The sequence below is a fragment of the Ictalurus furcatus genome, chromosome 12, assembly GCF_023375685.1.
Source record: "Ictalurus furcatus strain D&B chromosome 12, Billie_1.0, whole genome shotgun sequence".
Lineage (NCBI taxonomy): Eukaryota > Metazoa > Chordata > Actinopteri > Siluriformes > Ictaluridae > Ictalurus > Ictalurus furcatus.
Genome location: NC_071266.1, coordinates 1,970,250 through 1,993,086, shown reverse-complemented (window position 1 = coordinate 1,993,086; position 22,837 = coordinate 1,970,250). Strand labels below are relative to the sequence as shown.

At 39.0% G+C, this 22,837-nt stretch overlaps 1 protein-coding gene and 1 long non-coding RNA gene across 3 annotated transcripts in view; one reads left to right on the top strand and one right to left on the bottom strand.

Annotated features, from left to right (window-relative positions):
- Positions 1 to 3,423, top strand: part of kdm6al (lysine (K)-specific demethylase 6A, like) — a 200,661-nt gene extending 197,238 nt beyond the window's left edge. The window contains exon 28 of the mRNA XM_053637615.1: positions 3,343 to 3,423. Coding sequence (XP_053493590.1) covers positions 3,343 to 3,402 — 60 coding nt within the window. The 3' untranslated portion in view covers positions 3,403 to 3,423. The remainder of the gene's footprint in view (positions 1 to 3,342) is intronic.
- A 243-nt stretch (positions 3,424 to 3,666) lies between these two features.
- On the bottom strand, positions 3,667 to 10,562 carry LOC128615488 (uncharacterized). Of its 2 annotated transcripts, none has more exons than XR_008387209.1 (3): positions 10,175 to 10,562; positions 4,533 to 4,624; positions 3,667 to 3,835 (listed from the first exon to the last, which is right to left on the bottom strand). It is a non-coding gene; the product is annotated as an uncharacterized LOC128615488 (long non-coding RNA). The 2 variants fall into 2 exon arrangements; XR_008387210.1 differs by having other exon boundaries at positions 3,749 to 3,838.
- Positions 10,563 to 22,837: the final 12,275 nt, after the last annotated feature.

Genomic DNA, 22,837 nt, shown 5'->3' with positions numbered 1-22,837 from the left:
CTCAACAAAAAACGAAACATCTTCTCACATTCAACTGCTTTTATTTCCAGCAAATTTCTTAACATGTATAAATATTTGTATTAACATAAAAACATTCAACAACTGAGACAGAAACTGAACAAGTTTCACAGACATTTGACGAACAGAAATGGAATGAGTCCCTGGGGTGGGTTAATACCAAAAGTAACAGTCAGTATGTGGTGTGGCCACCAGCTGCTTTAAGTACTTACAGTGCATCTCATCTTCATGCACTGCACCAGATTTGTCAGTTCTTGCTGTGAGATGTTACTCCACTCTTCCACCAAGGCATTTGCAAATTCGCAATCACTTCTGGGGAGACATGGTTACATGTAATTTTCCACTGCAAGGACGATGAGCTGTGCTTCCTGTCTCCCTGTAACACTGTCTTAGGCATCTTACATTACAGACGTTGCAGTTTATTGCTCTTGCCACATCTGCAGTCCTCATGCCTCCCTGCAGCAGGCCTATGGCAAGTTCACACAGGTGAGCAGGCACCCTAGGCATCTTTCTTCTGGTGTTTTTCAGAGTCAGTAGAAAGGTCTCTATAGTGTCCCAAGTTATTGTATTGAACAAGCATGAGAAACATTGTTTAAACCCTTTTTGTACAATATTATCTTTAAAATACAGTCTTCTGAAAAAGGGATGTTTCTTTTTTTGCTGAGTATAAATTGGTAGCTGTATTGAGTCTATAACTCGAAGTTTTAATATAATAGGCTTTATAGCAGTCTCAATACCCCTACCGCAATTCTCCTTATTGAGCCAAGTGTTTTGATGTCACATGTCTTTGTTGTGGTAGTCATGTGATTCACCTTTTGGGGGGTTAACATGTATGTGACATCACTAAAATACCCATAATGCATTTCTGCGCACAGAGGTGATGATATTGTCATCCCCCATGATGCAATTCTCCTCAGTGTGCTGATTGTTTGTTGATAGTTTATGTACTGTTAGGTCATACTATAGATTTCTGAATGAGTGTGTATGGGGGAAATTTCATCAAGAATATCCGTTTGGAATTTCACATGAAACATACATGGGAATGGCGAGGAACGTAATCATGCACACATATCTCAAGAATTCCCAGTGATTTGAGGTATGATCTGTGTCTAAGTCAAATGGTGCGGAACTAGTTAGGAGCAGAATATTTCCTATGGAGATAGTAAATCTAAACTAGTGTTTCTGTTTGCCTGTCTGCTCCTCTAGACTCATTTTACATTAGTGTGTATTGCGAATTCCAGTGGGAAATTCCACATAGCGTACATGTGGGATCCATACCCAAGTGGGACTTCCTGATTCTCTGGACCAAGCCGGACACTTGGACATTGGTGTTAGTGGGGAGGGGGGTCCAATATTTCCCACTATTGTCTATGGAGCTGGAATAACGGCCTTTTCCGGAAGTTTCTGGTAAAAAATCCAAAATGAGATTTGTATATGCCGGGTCTACTCCCTAAGACGTATGAGAGGCTATGTGATACGAGCATGTCAACCGAACGACGTCCGAGCTGTGACACCCGAATTTTATTCCACATTATTTATCTATGGGCCAAACATGTGCGATTTTTGGGCAACTTTGCATAGCAAGCACCAATAATAACAACAACAGCAACTAGATTTTTACATTTTCTACAGAAAATGAGTGGTGCTTGCCTGTGCACAATTCGACTACCACATGCAGCAGCACATGCAGACCATTAGGGGAGCTACATAGCTTATGTCCTGTGTTTGTTGAATCATAACAAATTTGATATATACATATATCAAATTTGATATATATATCTCGGTATTTCTAATTATTTTATTTAAATCGCGTTTTTTATATTATAGGCTTTATTGTAGGCCAAGTACCCATACTGCAATTCTCCTCATTGAGCCGAGCATTTTGATATGTCACGTGTCTATGTTAAGGTACTTGCGTGTCACGTGTCTATGTTAAGGTAGTTTTGCAATTCTACTTAATTTGTTAGAATATTTTTGTGAAAGGAATATAGCCGGGATGTGCACCAAAAGGGTGTTGAGCTTCACAAAATGGGAAGTGGCTATAAGAAAATAGCACAAGCATTGAAAATGCCCATTTCCACCGGGGAACCAGGGCAATAATTAAGAAGTTCCAGACAACTGGAAATGTTATGAATCAAGCTGGAAGAGGACGTGTGTCTATATTGTTTCAACGCACTGAAGAGGATGTTTCGAGTGGCCAAAAAATCTCCAAGGATCACTTCTGGATAATTGCAGAAGTTAGTTGCGTCTTGGGGTCAGAAAGTCTCCAAAACTACAATCCGAAGTCACCTACATCACCACAAGTTGTTTGTAAGGGGTAAAGAAAAAAGCCTCTACTCTCATCCAAAAACAAACTCAAGCATATTCAGTTTGCCAGACACTACTGGAACTTCAAATGGGATCGGGTTCTATGGTCAGATGAAACCAAAATAGAGCATTTTGGCAATAAACACCAGAGGTGGTTTTGGAGCACACAGAGAGGTAGCAATATGGAAAAGTACCTCATGTCCACGGTTTAATATGGTTGTGGATCTTTAATGTTTTGGGGCTGTTTTTCTGCCAGAGGACCTGGACATTTTGTTAGGATACATGGCATCATGGACTCTATCAAATATCAACAGATATTAAATGGAAACCTGACTGCCTCTGCCAGAAAGCTTAAAATGGGATATGGTTGGATCTTCCAGCAGGACAATGATCCAAAACATACATCAATACAAAAATAGTTTACTGACCACAAAATCAAGGTCCTGTCATGGCCATCCCAGTCCCCTGACCTGAACCCCATAGAAAACCTGTGGGGTGAACTGAAGAGGAGAGTCCACCAGTGTGGACCTCGAAATTTGAAGGATCTGGAGAGATTCTGTATGGAGAAATGTTCTCAGATCCCTTGCCATGTATTCTCCAACCTCATCAGGCATTACAGGAGAAGACTCAGAGCTGTTATCTTGGCAAAGGAAGGTAGCACAAACTATTGACTAAAAGAGTGCCAATAATTGTTGCACCTATATTTAACGAAGATATTTTTTGATAAACCTATGTTTTGTTTGCAATTGTTTGATATCCATGAGAGCAGCGTATTTTTGTGATTTTTTTTTTTATAAAAAAAAATCAAAAAGTTAAACAATAAAGACAATTTTTCACAGCCTTCTTTGCTCATATTTATCGAGGGTGGCAATATTAGTGGTGGACACTATACCTTATAAATGAGAATTCTTACCTCGATCACACAGTCCATACAAACCCCTCTCTTGTCTTTACTTTTATGTTACTCATAAATTTTTCCTCTTTTTCTCTCCCCACTGCCCTATTTTCTCTCTCCAGGCTCAGGCTCTACAAATTGGCCCACCTCCAAGTGACATGCCTCTGAACTCCAAACTATAGAAATTCGAGAGGACAGTAAAGAACGTCAAACTGGATGTGCATCAGAGACGAATGAGAGTAAAGTCAGCACTTAACCTTCCAACACACACGCACACGACAGGTGGCCTTGTAGACTAATTTAGCTTTGTGTTCAAAGTATGAATGAAAATCTAGAACGAATGAGTTATTGACAATCTTTAAGATCATATAAGAAACAAATCATATCTTGACACCAACAACAAGGTGTCACATTTCACGACCTACATGACTAACCAATATAGTTCATTCAGAAAATCAAACTTTACCCTTCACCCACATGGCTTGCCTCATTTACTCCCTTCCTCTGTCCTTCTTTATCTCTCTCGTGCTCTCATTCACACAGCTGCTGGTGCTGTGGGTTGGCAGATACTCACCATTTCATGAGGAACAAGGACAGCATGCAATGGTATCAGATCTTCTGAGACACAGAGATGCATAAATCAGATAATGAAATTTGTTATTTGTACTAATAATGAAAAGCATATTAGCTGAAACAAATTTCCATTTCAATGAAATCTTTTAATATTAACAAAAGTGTCAATTATATAGTTATACTCGTTATAGTTGCTACCGCAGTTTCAATTGTTAAAAAATTTCTCATGTGATAGAATGGAAGCACTCACTCACAAATAGATACAAATGACATAATTAATTATCCAGCATTACCTTGTTATAGAAGTGCCTCAATAAAGTACCTTTTTATACACCTCAGTACATGAACATAATAATATGACAGAGGCAGAATTTGTAATGTAATAATGTTACCCCCAAGATATAAAATGGAAGTCCAAGTTCAGACCTAAAAAGGCCATCAGTTTTAAAACCTATAAGAATAGAAACTAGTAGCCCTGCCTATTATCCATGAAGGAAAGTAGAGATGAAATAGCATCAGTGATGAGCATGTGTAGAGGATGTTGGCCTCCTTTTGTTTTTACCCAGTCTTCCTCTCCTCTTTTCACTTTCTCCTTATACAAAAACTGTCCCCCACCAACACACTACCCACAAACCTGTTCCTCACTTGGCTGTGGCAAGCAATTTCACAACTGTGATGTCATGCAATACATGCTCATAACCCCTCCTCAGTCAATCCCCAAGTTAAATTCTCTACTTACTCCCTCTGTTTTCTCTTCTTCCTGTGTTTCCAGTGACCTCAGTTCCATAGTCTCAATCTTTTAAACAGTGCAGGAATTTACCAATCACCATGCTATGGGAAGAATGAGAAAGAGTACACTACCATTATGATAAACACAAGATGGGTGTCAATGCTGAATTAAGGAGTAATCACTTTCAAATGGCCAATGGAGAGCCAGGTATGGCATAAGTAGGCCTTCACCCACATTACCTTCACCCACTACCATACAATCTTACATTTTCTCTCTCTTCACTTGCCATCTCAAATATATTTTTAATGTGTCATGACTCACTGTTGTGACGTGACATTGAACATACAAACTCTTTTGCTTGGCGAAGGGTAACTGTTACCAAAATATCTATGACAAGTCACATTGCAAATGCATGACAAAACAGAGGTGATATTGTACTTACAGAACAGTCTACGGTTATGTAGAACTGTCTCAAGAATTCTGTGAGTCCTTCTTTTAGCACTTTCTCCTATTCATTATTTCCCATAACACTTTTTCAATCTCTGTGTGCCTGATTCAGAATTTTTACTGTACACTGTGCCCTTTATTTCCTCCCGTGTTCCCGAGCTAGACCTTTTAAAAGATAGGAGGGAGCAGTAAGTGTGGAGGGGCGGGTCTTCTTCATTTTGCTCCGTCCCATCCTGTATGGGGTTAGAATTGTTTCATATTTCCAAAAAAGTAGATTACGATCCACAAATAAATGTAGCGAGCTTCACAAAAATGAAACAAATTAACAAATAAATAGAATGAGATCCACAAATATATGTTCTACAAACAATACCCCATAATGACAACGTGGAAGAAGTTTGAAATCTTTGCAAATTTATTAAAAATAAAAAACAAAAAAAGCACATGCACATAAGTATTCACAGCCTTTGCTCAATACTTTGTTGAAGCACCTTTGGCACCAATTACAGCCTCAAGTCTTTTTGAGTATGATGCTACAAGCTTGGCACACCTATTTTTGGGCAGTTCTCCCATTCTTCTTTGCAGGACCTCTCAAGCTCCATCAGGTTGGATGGGGAGTGTCGGTGCACAGCCATTTTCAGATCTCTCCAGAGATGTTCGATCAGGTTCAAGTCTGGGCTCTGGCTGGACCACTCAAGGACATTCACAGAGTTGTCCTGTAGCCACTCCTTTGTAATCTTGGCTGTGTGCTTAGGGTCGTTGTCCTGTTGGAAGATGAACCTTCGCCCCAGTCTAAGGTCCAGAGCGCTCTGGAGCAGGTTTTCATCAAGGATGTCTCTGTACATTGCTGCATTCATCTTTCCCTCGATCCTGACTAGTCTCCCAGTTCCTGCCGCTGAAAAACATCCCCACAGCATGATGCTGCCACCACCATGCTTCACTGTAGGGATGGTATTGGCCAGGTGATGAGTGGTGCCTGGTTTCCTCCAGACATGACGCTTGCCATTCAGGCCAAAGAGTTCAATCTTTGTTTCTTCATGGTCTGAGAGTCCTTCGGGTGCCTTTTGTCAAACTCCAGACGGGCTGTCATGTCCCTTTTACTGAGGAGTGGCTTCTGTCTGACCACTCAACCATACAGGCCTGATTGGTGGAGTGCTGCAGAGATAGTTGTTCTTCTGGACGGTTTTCCTCTCTCCACAGAGACACGCTGGAGCTTTGTCAGAGTGACCATCGGGTTTTGGTCACCTCCCTGACTAAGGCCCTTCTCCCCCGATCGCTCAGTTTGGCAGGGCGGCCAGCTCTAGGAAGAGTCCTGGTGGTTCCAAACTTCTTCCATTTACGGATGATGGAGGCCACTGTGCTCATTGGGACCTTCAATGCTGCAGAAATGTTTCTGTACCCTTCCCCAGATCTGTGCCTCGATACAATCCTGTCTCGGAGGTCTACAGACAGTTCCTTGGACTTCATGGCTTGGTTTGTGCTCTGATATGCATTGTTAACTGTGGGACCTTATATAGACAGGTGTGTGCCTTTCCAAATCATGTCCAATCAACTGAATTTACCACAGGTGGACTCCAATCAAGTTGTAGAAACATCTCAAGGATGATCAGTGGAAACAGGATGCACCTGAGCTCAATTTTGAGTGTCATGGCAAAGGCTGTGAATACTTATGTACATGTGCTTTTTTTGTTTTTTATTTTTAATAAATTTGCAAAGATTTCAAACAAACTTATTTCACGTTGTCATTATGGGGTATTGTTTGTAGAATTTTGAGGAAAATAATTAATTTAATCCATTTTGGAATAAGACTGTAACATAACAAAATGAGGAAAAAGTGAAGCGCTGTGAATACTTTCCGGATGCACTGTATGACTGATCTAATCCAGAGAATGTACTGATGAAACGGGTATTAATGTTATGATCCTTAAGCTTTATTTACAACTTCACATAATAGGTAACATATACAGAAACACACTGTGCTCTTAATAATAAAATTGGTTTCAATGTTGAAAACATAAGCATACTTACAGTACTGAACAAAAGTCTTATGACACCTGATAAAAAAGTATTTATAAAACTTTACCTGTGTTTGTGGTCATTATCCTGCTGATAGTAAGATTTTACCACTCAATTGTTTTCTCAAAGTACAGCATGATGAATCAAAATTCATCTTTCATAGTTAATTTTTTTTCTGTCATACTGATGTATCTGAGAGGTGGAACACATTTTCTGTCGTACTGATGCATCTGTGAGGTAAAAAATCTCAATTTTGTTCTCATTCATTGGGCATTATAATACTCAGTACATTTACGTGGACAACAATAATCCAATATTAACCCGTTTAAGCCAATGTTCTGATTAAGAAGCTACCATGTAAACAGCAATTATTAGTTACCTTAATCCGATTAAGGTCATACTTGAAGTAAACAAAAATCAAATTAAGGCATGTGGAGTACTCCTGTTTTAGTCGCATTATCGACGTGCGTTACAGACATGTAAACACCTTAATCACATTATTAATGTCGTGTGGGACTTTTCACCGCATTTTGCGAAAGGACACGATCACACACGGCAGTGCTCAACCGTTTTATGGCAAACAAGAGAGCATGGCTGCATCCCAAACCACATACTTACCTACTATAGGCCTGTAGTAGACGAAATACATGCATCTCGGCTACTAAACAGACGGTAAGTACGTGGTTTGGGATGCAGCCCACGGCTTCAAGCAGTCGTCTATTTGCACATACAGCATGACAAATAATTAACCGCACTTGAAGTGTTCATAATAATTTTAAATAAAACCCCCCAAAACTGTATACGGTATCATAACGAAGACGAACTGCATGTTGATACGTGAAATTCTGGAAGGAACGTCAGATGGTGTGGCGTGGGGACGTAATGACGTGTGCCGTTAATCGAACTATGTTCTATAACGTAAAACGGGAACTAAAGGAATATTCTAAAAGCGACTCATGTAAACACCTTAATCACAATACTGTCTTATTCAGAGTAAGGTCAATAATTAGATTACTGCTGCCCATGTAAATGTAGTCACTGTTTGTCATGCCCAGCTTTATTCAGCCCTACAAACAGAAAACTCATTAACTCTTCTAACACTAAAGAAGATGGACTACGTTTAAATGAACAGCATTAATCTAAAAGTTGTGCTCTTCTGGACATTTAAGAGATCATTAGCTTTCTAGATTTTTTAAAAAACTTTTATTTTAATATTGTATTATTGCATATCGTGTAATGTTGAACAGTGATTTTACAAACATATAAAAGAGTCACTGTGCAGAGGAAATATCTTTCAACAGAATTTTATTGGCAAAGAACATTGCCCTGTCCATGAATTGTATGCACAGGGAGTAATAGAAGTTACTCAAAGTCCTTTACAAACTGTTCACAGTGAACCATTTTGATCCTAAAGTGACTACAATGACATGATAAAAATGAAATTTACTTCAACACTGAGCTTTCAGTTAGATATATAGCATTTTGATCTTCCTCCTTCAACATGAAACACCACAAACGGTCTTGTAGCGGAGTGCAACCACTTTCACAGTGTTGATACAATAAAAACACTTACATGTTCAATGTGTTAGTCAAGTTGCCAATGGAAAAGCATAACTAGAAACAAATAGTTTATATTAAATACACCAATTGTCCCATGATTTTTATATCATGCAAAACATACATATAACATTTATGTTCTATGGTCTTAACCTGTGTGTATGGTTCTAATGTCTTTTCTGATGTACGCATTTTCTGATGTATGCATCTCTTTTCTGATGTATGCATATATAATCCTTGAGACTTGAGTCTCTAAAGAATATCGTTGCAAATGATATTTTTTTTAAAAACAACCAAACAAAAAAAACTTATACACTGTATTTGACAACAGGTCAACCTTTTAGATAGATTAAGGATGACTGGTCTAGTAATCTACGCTGCATACTTCTTACATAAACTAGCAATACACTAGATGCTAAAAATGATTTTGTGGTCCTATTTTACATTGGCGGTACTGGAATTTTAAACAAAATACATGTGTCGTGCACTATCTATATTATATATTTTTAAAAACAGTTTCAGGAATCCAGCATGCCTATTCCCACATCCTCGGTCTGCTACATATATGTTGAGACATCATAACTAAAAAATGTTAAATTGTAAATAGCCTACATTTATTTATTATAACCCTCAATAACAGTAAAATATTTATATTTATTATTCTGTAATTATTTTAGTAGATACATATTTTTGTATGATGTAGAAAACTTCATATCTTTTCTTATAGGACATAGATATACAAATTTTGAGTTTTGAAGCCTGGTCACGTGACATTTATTCAGCATATATAAAAGAGAATTTTATATAAAGCCTACTCTGGTTAAGATATAATACTTTACATTTGGCTGGAATATTCTACATTTTACATCGTGTGTGTGTGTGTGTGTGTGTGTGTGTGTGTTTGCATTCCTTCAACACAGAATGGCCTTTTTAGATTAGATTCAACCATTGTCATATAGTTGCTTGTCTTTTCGTCGTTGGTTATATATGATTTAAAGATATGATTTTTATATTTCTTTGTGTCCAAAGACTACATATAGTGCTGTGTGTATGTCTTTCTTTCTCTCCCACATATTTAACCCCCTTTTCTTTTTCCCGCTCTCAGTCAGTCCGGGCTCTCCAGGCCTGGCCGCGTTCCAAAACACAAAGGCCCCTCCGCTTCCCTCCCTCGCTCCCTCCTATCTCCGGAAAGGGGAAAACCACCCTTCTCGGTAGCCACGGAGACCCCTACAAACCCCTGCTCGCTGTGAAATCACTCTCGTTCCTCATTTTAGTTTAGTTCACCAGTTACACTACTAAACGGACCGGGTGCGAGCCTTGACTTAACCTAGCTGGGAGCAGTCCAAAAGCGCAAGACCACACACACACACACACACACACACACACACACAACCCCATACCCCCGCCCCCCTTCCTCCAAGCCATTCCGCACTTCATCAATTTACATCGTAATTAACTGTATACAAACAAATAAAAATAAACTCGACTGCAGCGAGTGTAGTGACTGTATTTCACAAGATGCCGGTGTTTACTGTTTCAGCGACATGTTTGACAGAGGAGACGGAATGCTCAAAGGATCTGATTGTATAAATCTGTTAAAGACAGTAAAAAGGTATTGCAGCTTGGCCTACCTTTAATGCATGTAAGGCGTCCCAGGCTTGTCTCCGGTTGTGCGCCAACTGTTCCGAGCTCTCTCCTCGCTGTACTTCTGCTCTGCTAAAACCACACAAAGAAGACAAAGAGGTGGTTTAATACTAAAGTACACGCGCGCTGCCGTTACGCGGCCCACCGGATTACAAAAGTCTACTTTTGTGAGTGATCTCATCCCCTTTCGCTTGCCATTTGCCGCCCTCTCCGTTCCCCTTTATCAGCCGTATGGAGCTCACGCTGCTGTCGCGCGCACACGGTATGTGTCAGTCTGTAATGTCGGCTGCTTGTTCACGCTTCCAGATTCCAGCTGCGTTTCGGGGCCGTGCCTTAACTATCTCGTCTCGTCTCGTCTCGCATTGTTGACGTTACACCACTACTGACCTCAGGTTAGCGACCTTAGCATCGCCTGTACATTAATCGAATTTGTTCAGGATTTATGCATTCAGAATTGGATTCGGAGGAATTTATTGGTTTGATTCAGGTGTTTTCAGCTGACAACTCTGTACAACTGTCTTTAGGTCACACCCACTATAGAACTGTCTTACTGAGTTTCTCAGGGTGTTTAGTACAGTAAAGATCACATTATCAGCTTCCTGTACACTAAGGGGTGGTTTGTCCCTTTAGATCAATCATTAAAGGTGCAGAATCCAACACTGGGGTTTCTTTTCAAAGGATTCCAATCAGAACCTAAAAGTGTAAGCCATCCACAGAATCCTTTAGAAACCCATTTGTTTACTAATATCCAGTGCCATGATTATCACTTTGAACTCCCAGGATTTTTGTTGTTGGTACATTCCTAGTTAAAGTCCTCACTCTCATATCTATAGTCCCATCTGAATGTATTGGGACAGCAAGGATAGTTATTTTCTTTTTTGCTATACACTGAAGACTTTTGGGTTTTAAATCAAAAGATGAATATGGGATTGATTTCATTTGCTTTCATTTCCTGATATTCACATCTAGATGTGTTAGATGTGTTAAACAACTTAGCACGTGGCACCTTTGGTGGCAGACCACCCAATTTCTTTTGGAGCAGATAGACTTCAAATAAATGAAAGTAAATAACACTTAATATATGGTTGTTGCTTGCTTGCAGTAACGGCATCAAGTGAGCCACCCTCTTACATCACTAAACTGTTGCATTCAGCTTCCCAGATATCAAAATTTGCCTGGCCCATTTGTGGTACTTGCTTTAGTTCTGGCCCAGTATATGCCTGGGTCCCAGTTCTCACCCACACACTGTAAACTGTGCAGAAGTAATGGATGCACTATTGTAAATAGAAATGATGTGTGACCTGGATTTGACCCAGACATGATTAAATTGCCACATTAATTTTTTTCATAATTCATTAATTCATTAAAAATTTTGATATTCAAATAAAATAACAACAATAAAACAGTTTAAATTATTGATTTTATATTTTTAAGTTCAATTCAGAAAATATTAAAACTTTTCCCTATGACTATCTGTATGAAAGATATGGATTTTCTGCAGATGGTATAGTTTATGTATGCCGGCTTCTTGAGCCGTACGTAAAAAATCTGACAGGCTGAAGGTGCTCTTACTGTACCGCAAACTGTATGACCGTATGTGTTGGTGTTGCTTGTATTGCTCTGCAGTGCTTTCTGGTTGGTCCAGGAGGAGAAATGCTATATATATATATATATATATATATATATATATATATATAGTAGATTTAAGGTTTGATGATTGACTTGGCCAGTTTAAAACCTTTCACTCTTTTCCCCTGTTGAAGTCCTTTGTTGTGTTGGCAGTGAAGCAATTCCATGCAAATGTCAATCTTACCTTTAAATAATAAAGTTCTTAACAAAAGAAGAACAACCCTTTTTAGGTTGTCCATTTAGGTCTGTATTTTACTGCATTAATGTGCTGTAATAGAAATTTTGTATTGTATTGTATTGCATTGTATTGCATATACATAGTACACAGTATATAATATATACTTGTATATTCTGTTTTATTCTATTCTCTTCAACAGTCCACAGTTCAGAAAAAAAATGTCACTTTGTAACATGCAATGCTGCCTGATCCAGACATATGTAATCCATGCAAATCCGAATTCAACATTAGCAGTTCACCATCTTTTTCTAACTCAGATGACACATGTATAATAAAAATAAAAGACGTTACAAAAGAGCTTGAAAATAAGTGCACATTTGTGTGGGACTGCGGGTAGGCTAATATTACCATACAATCTTGCTAATTATTCATCAATGGAAATAGGCAGCATTTAAAAAGAAATATGTAGTAAATTATTCATCATTGTGCAACACGAATACCACATGCCAAAAGAACGTACACTTACACTACTCGAAAAAAAGGTGTGAATGTTTTTTGCCGCTTTGAGCTCATCGCGACCTCTGAGCGTTCAGCGCGGGTGTGAGCATGGGTGTGACACATGATGTGAGTGACCAATTGTCATGGCAAAGTCAAGTCACATAAAGCCTTATAGACACATACACGTATAGAAATCAAAGATACACAAATTGGCCATGGCCAGTGAAAAAGTGTGGGGGGCGAATTTATGTTTTATTAAAAGTGCTGGGGACATGTCCCCCGTGGATTCTACAACCCTGCATGTGAGGGCTAATTTCTTAAAAAAAGTGAAAATTTGACAAAAAGTTGGATTTACCATTTATTATTAACCATGTTATTACTGTTTGCAGGAATACCAGACTGATAAAATATGTAACTTTTTGGCTATCTAACATGAGACTTGGCTAGTTTGGTGTCGCTAGCCAAGGGGAGGCACAACTAAGCTACCACTGTATGGGTTTAGCTGCTACAGTGCCATGCAGAGTGTGTTATTTGTCCTTATGCTCTGCTCATATCATGTTCACGTAACAGAGTTCGGGAATCGACGTCGCGGCGCCATTCTGGGTAGTGGCCGCCATATTTTAGGACACCTACAGTCACACTCAGGAGTAAACAACAGCAACAGGAGTAAAAACAAACACAGCTTACCAGTGAAAAAACACAAATGGACCGAGCGATGATCAAGTGCAAGATTCCTTATAGAGAGAAACTGAACAAGAAAGCAAAGGAGTGCTACTTAGATAAAATTAAGGTAATTAGCGGGCTTAATTAAAGTTTAGAAATTATGAATCTCTCGAGGCCCACCTTCAGTTTACAAATGGATGGGTGCAGGACCTGCAGATTTTTAGAGTCAACAACCAGAAAACAAAGGTAGGTAATCACCTCATCACACACACACCTTTCTGAGTTACCACTCTGGAATGGAGGACTACTACCACCACTATGCAGACCCTGTTAAGCCATGTGTATTGACAAAGTCCCTACTACAGCTTCGTGACCCAGGAAAGGATGGATGCAAACAGACTGTACTGCTCCAGCACTGTGAGGGCCTCAAAAATGTGGTAGCAGTAACCGAGACACAGGGGGCTGTGGTTGAAGCTCGAACGAGACGGCAACATCACCTGTCTGGTACATATCCACAGCAGGAAGAATAACTGCCTCAAATATCCATGCTGCTGTGTCCAGCAGAGTTGCCAGACCTGCTATGTCAATTGTGAGGAGGGTGTGCTATCCCAAAAAAACAGTAACCACAGCTGCCATCAGATGGGGGTTGGACAATGAGCAAAAAGTAAGGCAGGCCTACAGTTGCAATCAAAATTATTCAACCCCCTTTGCAAATCAGGTTTATTATCAAAATTTACAGTCTTTCAGCTGTTTGCAATTAACAAATCAAACAAAAACAATTGAAATAGTTAAACACAAATTTTGACAATAAACCTGATTTGCAATGGGGGTTGAATAATTTTGATTGCAACTGTATATCACACTGGCAGCATCCCAGCACAGCAACCTGAAAGAGGAGCAATGGGGATTTATAACAAATACGTCTTTTCCAGAAGTGGGGGCATCAACTGATGGGCTCGTTTACTGCACTTCTTGTGGGAAAGGCTCTCTGGAGATCAAATGCACATTTAAATACCGCAGCAACTCCTGCATGCATGTACAATGACAGCAACCTCTGTCTCCAGTTCACTGACAGGAACTTTCTCTTGAAGCAGACACACAAGTACTACAGCCAAGCATTAACACAGATCTTTGTGACTGGGTCAGAGTTTTTTGGAACTCATATAGACATTTACACAACTTGTTTTCCTGCTCAACATGATAAGATGTTAGTGTTTCAGTTTCAACCCCTTAACTGGTTTAAAAAAATATTAGGGTGACCATATTCTGATTCTCCAAAAAGATGAGACTATTAGCATCACACATACATACATACATACATACATACATACATACATACATACATACTTGTTTGTTTGTTTATTTATTTATTTATTTATTTATTTATTTATTCATTTATTTATAATTGGTTTCACTCTTCCCACATTTGACATTTTCCCTTACATTCTTTTGAATATCAGGGGAATTAATGGAATGGAATGGAATAAAATAAAATGTTAGATGCATTGAGTCTACCTTCTACCATCATTTACACATTTGAATGGCCTTGGAATATGAAGCATTGCGATAACATGTCATTTAAATAATTACGTTATATGGCCATGGGCATTGTTTCGACTTCAGGACAGATGTCATTAGCTGCTATTACCAAGCAACTGTTTGGTGCCGAACACAACAGAGCATTCGCTGAGAGTAGTAGCACATCATAATGAAACTAAAGCGGAATCCAGGACATGTTCGCAAATTTAAAAATCCAGACTGGATGCTTTTTTAAAGTCTGAAAAAGAGGCTGTATTGTCACCCATATCCATTTCCCCTTTTACACTACAGGTGAGTCCCAATTTGCGTACTTTTCTATGCCGTATTGTAGTATAAATAGTGCGAGTAATGTGTGTTCACACTGAAAATTCCAAATAGAAAAATACACTTTAAATACCCGAATGATACACTCAACTGTCACAGTTTTAATTACGTAGCATTTGGGGAGGGGCTATAAGATGCAGATATTGAATGAAAAAATAACCTTGTAAAATTCATACACTACATGCTTGAGTGCATAGTGCATAAGTACATAGAGTATAAGTGCATAGTGTGTAGTCATTTGGGCGTTATTTGGGACACAACTTAACTGACTGTGTGAGCTAGTGTATGGCAGGATTGAGACCTGTCAGCCAATAAGACACGAGTATTTCCACATATTTTCCTGTAAGCTCTGTCCGATTGGTCTCGCCTCCGTTCACTGAAGTTAAAGTACAGCACACCTTTCACTGTGGATAGAAAATTACAACACTGCCATCTTCTTGTACTGACATTTAGTTGCATAGTAACAACAGCTCCAAGTGGTGAATTATTTGGGGCTAAAGAAAAAAATCTCCAGGGCTACAGCCCCAAATGCCCAGGCCAGGCTATGCCCCTGATATTAGCGATCATTTTGACACTAAGCATAATACTGTAATAATTTTGACTCTCCATTGTATGTTAAACTGTGCAAACTGGTTGAAAACTGTACGATCATTTTGACACAAAATATAATATTGCAATCATTTTGACATATGATTGCGATTGAACTGCATCACATCCATCCAATCTCCACACTGCTTGTCCTATGTAGGGTCGCGATGATGCTGGATCCCTGCGTCTCGCACCGTAGGCATGGAAACACCCAACAAATATGGCCGGTCCATCATAGGGTACATAGCAAATCTGTAGCTTTCGTGGTCTCATGCACACACCAAATTCATGGTCTCTTAATTGAGTCTTGAACAACGCCATGCTGGTTACAACTTAACAGCATCAGAGAAGCTGTGAACACAGGCTTAAATAATCCATAACCACTTGCATAATAAACTGTGAGTTCAGTTTAAAGTCGACTAAGGTCAAAGTTTGGTTCGTTTGAACCCACTAGAGGTCTCTGTTAAAGTTTTTAGAGCATTTTATATGCTTTTCCATAGTCAGGTAAGTGCCACTTTAAGAACTGTCATGTCCGTATAATGGAGAGATGTCACATCCATAACAATGGGTTATTTATTCTCATAAATGTGAAAAAAGTAAATAAAAATAAAATAAATATTTTATGTTGGTAACACTTTCTATGAAGCCCATGCTTATAATGAATTATAACCCCATTTATAATTATTTATAAGCAAGTATTACTCCTCTATAAACCCATTTATAATGACACATAAAGGCCTATACTTAGTTATAATAACAGTTAAAGCTACATTTATATTATTGTTATATTTATTTATAAGTGATACTCTAGCGTTTTCAATGCCCATGCACATAATGCATTATACACCAATTTATAAGTAATTATTATTTTTATGGTTCTATTAATGTATTCATAAAAATCCAGCCTTCATTTGTATAATGTTATTATATTGTAGTTATAATGACTTATTGGTAATGCATATTTATTTCTATGTCCAATAAGTGAAATAGTTTATATTATTGTTGATAGTTGTGTTCTGCTGCCTTATAAATTTATTGTGAGTTATAATACAATTACTAACCTTTATAAATGCATCTTTGGTGGCTTTAAGTAAAGTGAAAGCATAGGATGCAGTTTCCATAATGCAAATGTTAAAAAATCAAGAAGATGTGCTTATTACACAAATAAAACATGCCTAGATGGCACAAACCACCAACAAAATACAAAAAACATATATCCAAATGGCACAAAATGAAATAACAAATGGGAATAGCATGAAACTCTTAGCTACAAAATGTGCAATTTCACAAATAAAAAGTTTGAAGCTTACTCATCTCATTTAGCCTTTTCTTAAATCAGCACCAGAGCCCAGTTAGCACTGTCACATATGTAATATTGGCATGCAGAAGGTGCTGTTTCCACCTCCTATGACATGGACGTGGAATTGAATTTTAGAAGGCAAAAATAAATATTTACAACAAATATGAAATGCAAAATATAAACTAGTATATTTACATTTATTCATTTAGCGGACGCTTTTATCCAAAGTGACTTACAAATGAGGAAATACAAGCAAAGCAATATATCCAGCGGAGAACAATACAAGTAGTGCTTTTAATTGAAAAATACAAATTTTTTAAATTGTGTTCTAGAAAGGCAAAGTGCGCAGAGTAGAAATGTAAGAGCCAGAGTAAGGGTTTTTTTTTATTTTTTTTTATTTTAAAGCATGATGTGGGGTTACCGTTTTAGGGGTTAGTTATGTGCTCACGGAAGAGGTGGGTCTTTATCTGTTTTTTGAAGATAGTGACAGATTCTGCTGTCCAGATTGATGTTGGAAGTTCATTCCACCACCAAGGGATAGTTAGTGTGAAGGTTCTGGAAAGGGACCTTGAGCCATGCTGAGTAGGCACTACTAAGCGTCGATTACTAATCAATTGCAGATTGCATGAGGGAATGTAAGCCTTCAGGAGAGTGTTGAAGTAGGGGGGTGCTGATCCAGACAAGGTCTTGTACGAGAGCATCAAGGCCTTGAATTTGATACGGGCAGCTACAGGAAGTTAGTGGAGGGAGATGAAGAGGGTTGTGACATGGGTCCTTTTGGGCTGGTTGAAGACAAGGTGTGCTGCTGCATTCTGAATCGTCTGGAGGAGTTTGATGGAGCTGGCTGGGAGACCTGAGAGTAGTGCATTGCAGTAGTCCAGTTTTGACATGACAAGAGCCTGGACTAGTAACTGTGTAGCCTGTTCAGTGAGATAGGGTCTGATTCTCTTGATGCTATACAGAATGAACCTTCAGGACTGTACAGTTGTTGAAATGTGGTCTGTAAAGGTCAAGCTGTCATCCAAAGTCAACCCAAGGTTCCTGGCTGTCCTGGTTGGCTTGAGTGTGGTTGAGCCAAGCTGTACAGTGAGGTTGTGGTTGATTGAGGGTCAGGTTGGGATGATGAGAAGCTCCGATTTTGCCAAAATGAGCTTAAGGTGGTGTTCCCTTATCCAGTCCAAGATGTCAGACAGGCAAGCAGAGATTCGTGCAGAGACAGATGGATGATCAGTCTGGAAGGACAAATAGAGCTGGGTGTCATCGGCTTAGCAATGATATGGGAAGCCATGAGACTCAATCACCTGCCCCAGAGATGTAGTATAAATAGAAAAGAGCAGGGGACCCAGAACTGACCCCTGAGGAATGCCAGTTGTGAGTTACCTCCCCTCCACAATACCTTGAAGGATCTGTCTGATCAATATTATTCCACCCAGCACAGAGCCATTCTGGTGATGCCTAGGCTGGATAGAGTTGATAAGAGGATCTAATGATTCACAGTGTAAAAGCAGCAGAGCGGTCGAGTAGGATGAGGACAGATGATCTTGAGGTTGCTCTTGCTAGTCGTAAGGCTTCAGGGACGGAAAGCAGAGCTGTCACTGTGGAGTAACTGCTTTTGGAGCCAGACTGCTTGGTGTCCAGGAGGTTGTTCTGTGTGAGAAAAATGGAGAGATGAGTGAAAACAGCTCTTTCAAGGATTTTGGAAAGAAAAGGGAGGAGGGAAACAGGTCTGTAGTTATCAAATGCAGCAGGGTTAAGTGACAGTTTTTTAAGCAGTGGGGTAACCCGGGCCTGCTTAAATGAGGCTGGGTATGTACCAGTAGAGAGGGATGTGTTAAAGATGTGTGTGAGTGCAGGTAATAGTGTGGGAGAGATGGACTGAAGAATGTGAGAAGGGATTAAGGTCAAGAGGAGAGGTTGTGGGACGGCTTGAGAGGAGGAGTTTTGAGACATCAGTGTCTGAGAGAGGAGAGAAGGAGGATAGTTGAAAGTTACATGGAGGAGGAGTTGGTCTGTGCGTGTCTGTGATTGAGAACTGGTTCCTGATTGATGTAACCTTGCTGGAAAAGAAAGGCGCAAAGTCGTCTACATTGAGAGAAGTAGGGGAAGGGAGAGGAGGGGACAGAGAAGAGAATAAAAGGTTTTGAAGAGAGTTACGGGTGTTGGGTGAGCTGCCCATCTTCTCTTGGTAGTATATTGCTTTGGCAGTGGAAATGGGGAAAAAAGAGGAGAGAAAAAGAGTAGAGATGGGAAAAAGAGGAGAGAAGTGTTTGGTAATTGGTTAGGTCAGTCGGATTGTTAGATTTACCCCAATTCCTTTCAGCTGCTCTTAGTTTGACCCGGTTGTTGCGCAGAGCTTCCGAGAGCCAAGGGCTAGGGTGATGTGCACGCTGGTCTGGAGGTTAGGGGGCAGATGCTGTCAAGAGATGTTAGAGTGGAATATAGCTTGTCAGTTGCAGTGTTTAGGTCCAGTGAGGAGAGGTGGCTATCAGAGGGAAGTGAGGTTGTGACAAAGGAGGAGAAGTGTGAGGGGGAAAAGGGACAAAGTAAGGGGCATAGTATATGCAAAACATGAACAAACGTGCAAAAAAAAAAACCCTGAATAAAACAATTAAAAGAGTCAAAATCTAGTGCACATCATTGAGCTTGGCTGTCCTTGTCAGCATCCCCACTCAGTGATACAAAAATGGTCCACTATAGTACACAGGAACACATCACAAGACCTGCATTTGTAAATAGTCTTGCTGTACTTCTTTCTTTGAAGACAGTAACGGTGTTTTCACCCAGCTGAGGCTTTGTCTCTCTTGGCAGAGGTTGAGATGTTTACAATTGTGACTGGATAGCATGGCCTCTTCTCTGCCACTTGTGACACGTCACTGACAGCTGCAGCCTCCACTGACTCCGACACGCTGAACTTATGGCTTCATAACGCCGAAAAATGCACAATTCTAGACCTTGTGGCTACCATTCTTTTATCGATGGCCAGGTTCTGGTGAGGCTGGTAGTATACCCTGCATGTCTCTAAATGCTGCTTCCTGGTGTGCTTCACATAAAAGAGCCAATCATAGCCAGTGGTGCCTTTTAGCCAGTCACTCTGCTCATCATTTTTGACGCTGCTTGTACAGGATCCAGAATATTGCCTGAAATCTCTAGAATGCCAGGACAGAGATTGGGAATGGAAAATTATGTAGCTTATTCTTTCACCACAAATATAAAACCCTTGATGAATTTATTATGACTAGGCCCAGGAATTTGCATATCTTCACATTAGTTACAGCACTCCATGGTGTCTACACACCCTTCTCTTTTACTCTGCACACAGGTTTGTGTTCTTGCAGAGACTGTGGCTTTACCAAACAAATAACTAGAACAGCTCTAGAGAAGTGTGTTGCTGGTGGCTATCAAGCTGTACCCCAGGAGTATGGGAAGGAAAAAAGTGATGTTGTATGGGAGGCATATCATCCTTGTTAATATTGTGCCACCTGTCCTGTTCAGGTTGTGTTGTAGGTGCAAGAGCACTGGCTCTCCTAATGGCTCAAATGAGTGACACACAAGTGACCCCTCTTCTCTGACTTCTCTGGGTAGATGTATCTGTCAGTTTTGCAGTGGAAACCTCCATCTGGGTGGTGGGGGAGAAGGGCTCAGAAGAAGTGTTAGGATGATCAGGAACATTTTCTTCTTCTCTGTAACAATAAATTATCATGAATACAAAGTACAATAAGTATCCAAAATCACCCATAGTAAATGCTAAATTGGCTTTTATATTTATAAAATAACAATTATAATCCTATATTTCTATTTAGCTATCAATGAACTCATGCTAGTGCATTTGCTGTTGTTTATTACTGAAAAAAATGCAGTGGCATGCTACATGTAGAAAAAATTACTAATAGTACTAAAATATTAATAAAAATTATTTACGTACGTTTCAAGGACCATGTCCACTCCATGCTGGAATGCTCCTCAGCTCAATCCACGCTGTCTTCCTCCAAAAAACGTTCAATTCCTTGCCAGAGTCATGGCCTAATCACACTAGGCTTTTGCATGCCATTGACTTCAATTCAAACGCATCCGAAAACAGCAGACCGGAAACGCAAGCTCATGCGTAGAATTTTCGTCCTGTACTATGCTGCGTGATGAAAGTTCAAACTCTGACCTGCGTAATAATATCACATGAAGACGTGGCAATAGATGATTGCGACGTCACTGTGTGACCTTTTTAGTAAAAAAAAATACAAAGGGCTAATTTTAGCGGTATCGAGCTATCTTGTACTTTACAACATAGCTTTGAAAGATTATAAAAACAATTTAAAAAGAGAGTCTGCCTGGTTTTGACAGATGATGGCTGTTCCTGCCCATATTCGCAGAGGCAGCCGACAAAAATACACATGCTTAGCCTAGTATGACCACCCGTCGTGACACTGCACACACAGAAAGCCAATCTTATAACAGACTTGTGGCGATAAAATAATTAATTTGTTTATACTGATTGAAAATTTCCGATAAGTCGATTTCCATTCCAGTGGTGGAACGGATCGCCAGTGTACTGGTAAAAAAGGGATTAAATTGTTTATTTGTAAGTGTTACTACTGAACAATAATGGTTTTAATAAGATAATGAAAAAACATATTAATGCAACAAATCATATTATTGAACTGAAATGAGTTACTCCTGAGGTCTTTGACATGATCAGTTCATGGAGTGAGTGTGTGGAGAAGCTCTCCTGATTTACTGATAGATGTCCTGCTGCAATCAGCAGTGCCATCAAAGAGACAATCTCCCAGATGAAATTGATGGACAATAGCCAGCACCTTCTGAGACACAGTGTGTTAGCCACTTGCTCTTAATGCACTTGTTCACTGCAGGCATTTCTTGGTAACAGGAATTTGTTTTCAAGTATTTGTTTGACTATAAAGATGTTGCAACGTTTTGATGGTATGTAACATTTAAAAAAAAAAAAAATTGCAACTGTTTGCGTTAATATGATTTCTGTTTTTTAAATCCCTTTATTAAAACCATTATTGTTCCACAGTTACATTTACAAATAAACAATTTTAAAGGCATTTATAGTGCATAATAAGCACATCATGATTTCTTAACATTTGCATTATGGAAACTGCATCCTATGCTTTCACTATACTTAAAGCCATCAAAGGCACATTTATAAAGGTTAGTAATTGTATTATAACTCAAAATAAGTATTTATAAGGCAGCAGAACACAACTATCAACAACAATATAAAATAATTAACTAGAAATAAATCTGCATTACTGATAAGTCATTATAACTATAATATAATAACATTATTAAAATGCAGGCTGAATTTTCATGAATACATTAATGGAACCATAAGACTTACTAATTAATACTTATAAATTGGTGTATAATTCATTATTCGCATAGGCATTGAAAAAGCAAGTGTATCACTTATAAGTAATTCTAACAATAATATAAATGTAGCTATAATTGTTATTATAAAGAAGTATAGGTCTTTATGTGTCATTATGAATGTGTTTATAGAGCAGTAATACTAAATGGGTATATAATTCATTATAAGCATGGGTTTCATAGAAAGTGTTACCTTTATGTTCTATGGAGAGCCAACCCTTCTCCATTCGGTTTGTATTAATACTTCTAGTTTGTGCATTTTATTTAACAGAATTCCTACAAAGTATGTTGTCTCCCAAAAACTCGTGCCCTTTTTTGAATTCATATTTCATGTTTTGACTGTAAATGTCACGTCCATAACACTGGAATTGCTCAGTGTGTTTTGGAGCAATGCCTTGCTGCATGATGAAGTTCCTTCCAATTAGATTGAATGCATTTCTCTGTAAATTGGCAGATAGAATGTTTCTGTAGACTTCTGAATTCATTCTGCTGCTACCATCATGAATTACATAATCAATAAAGATTAGTGTGCCCATTACAGACGCA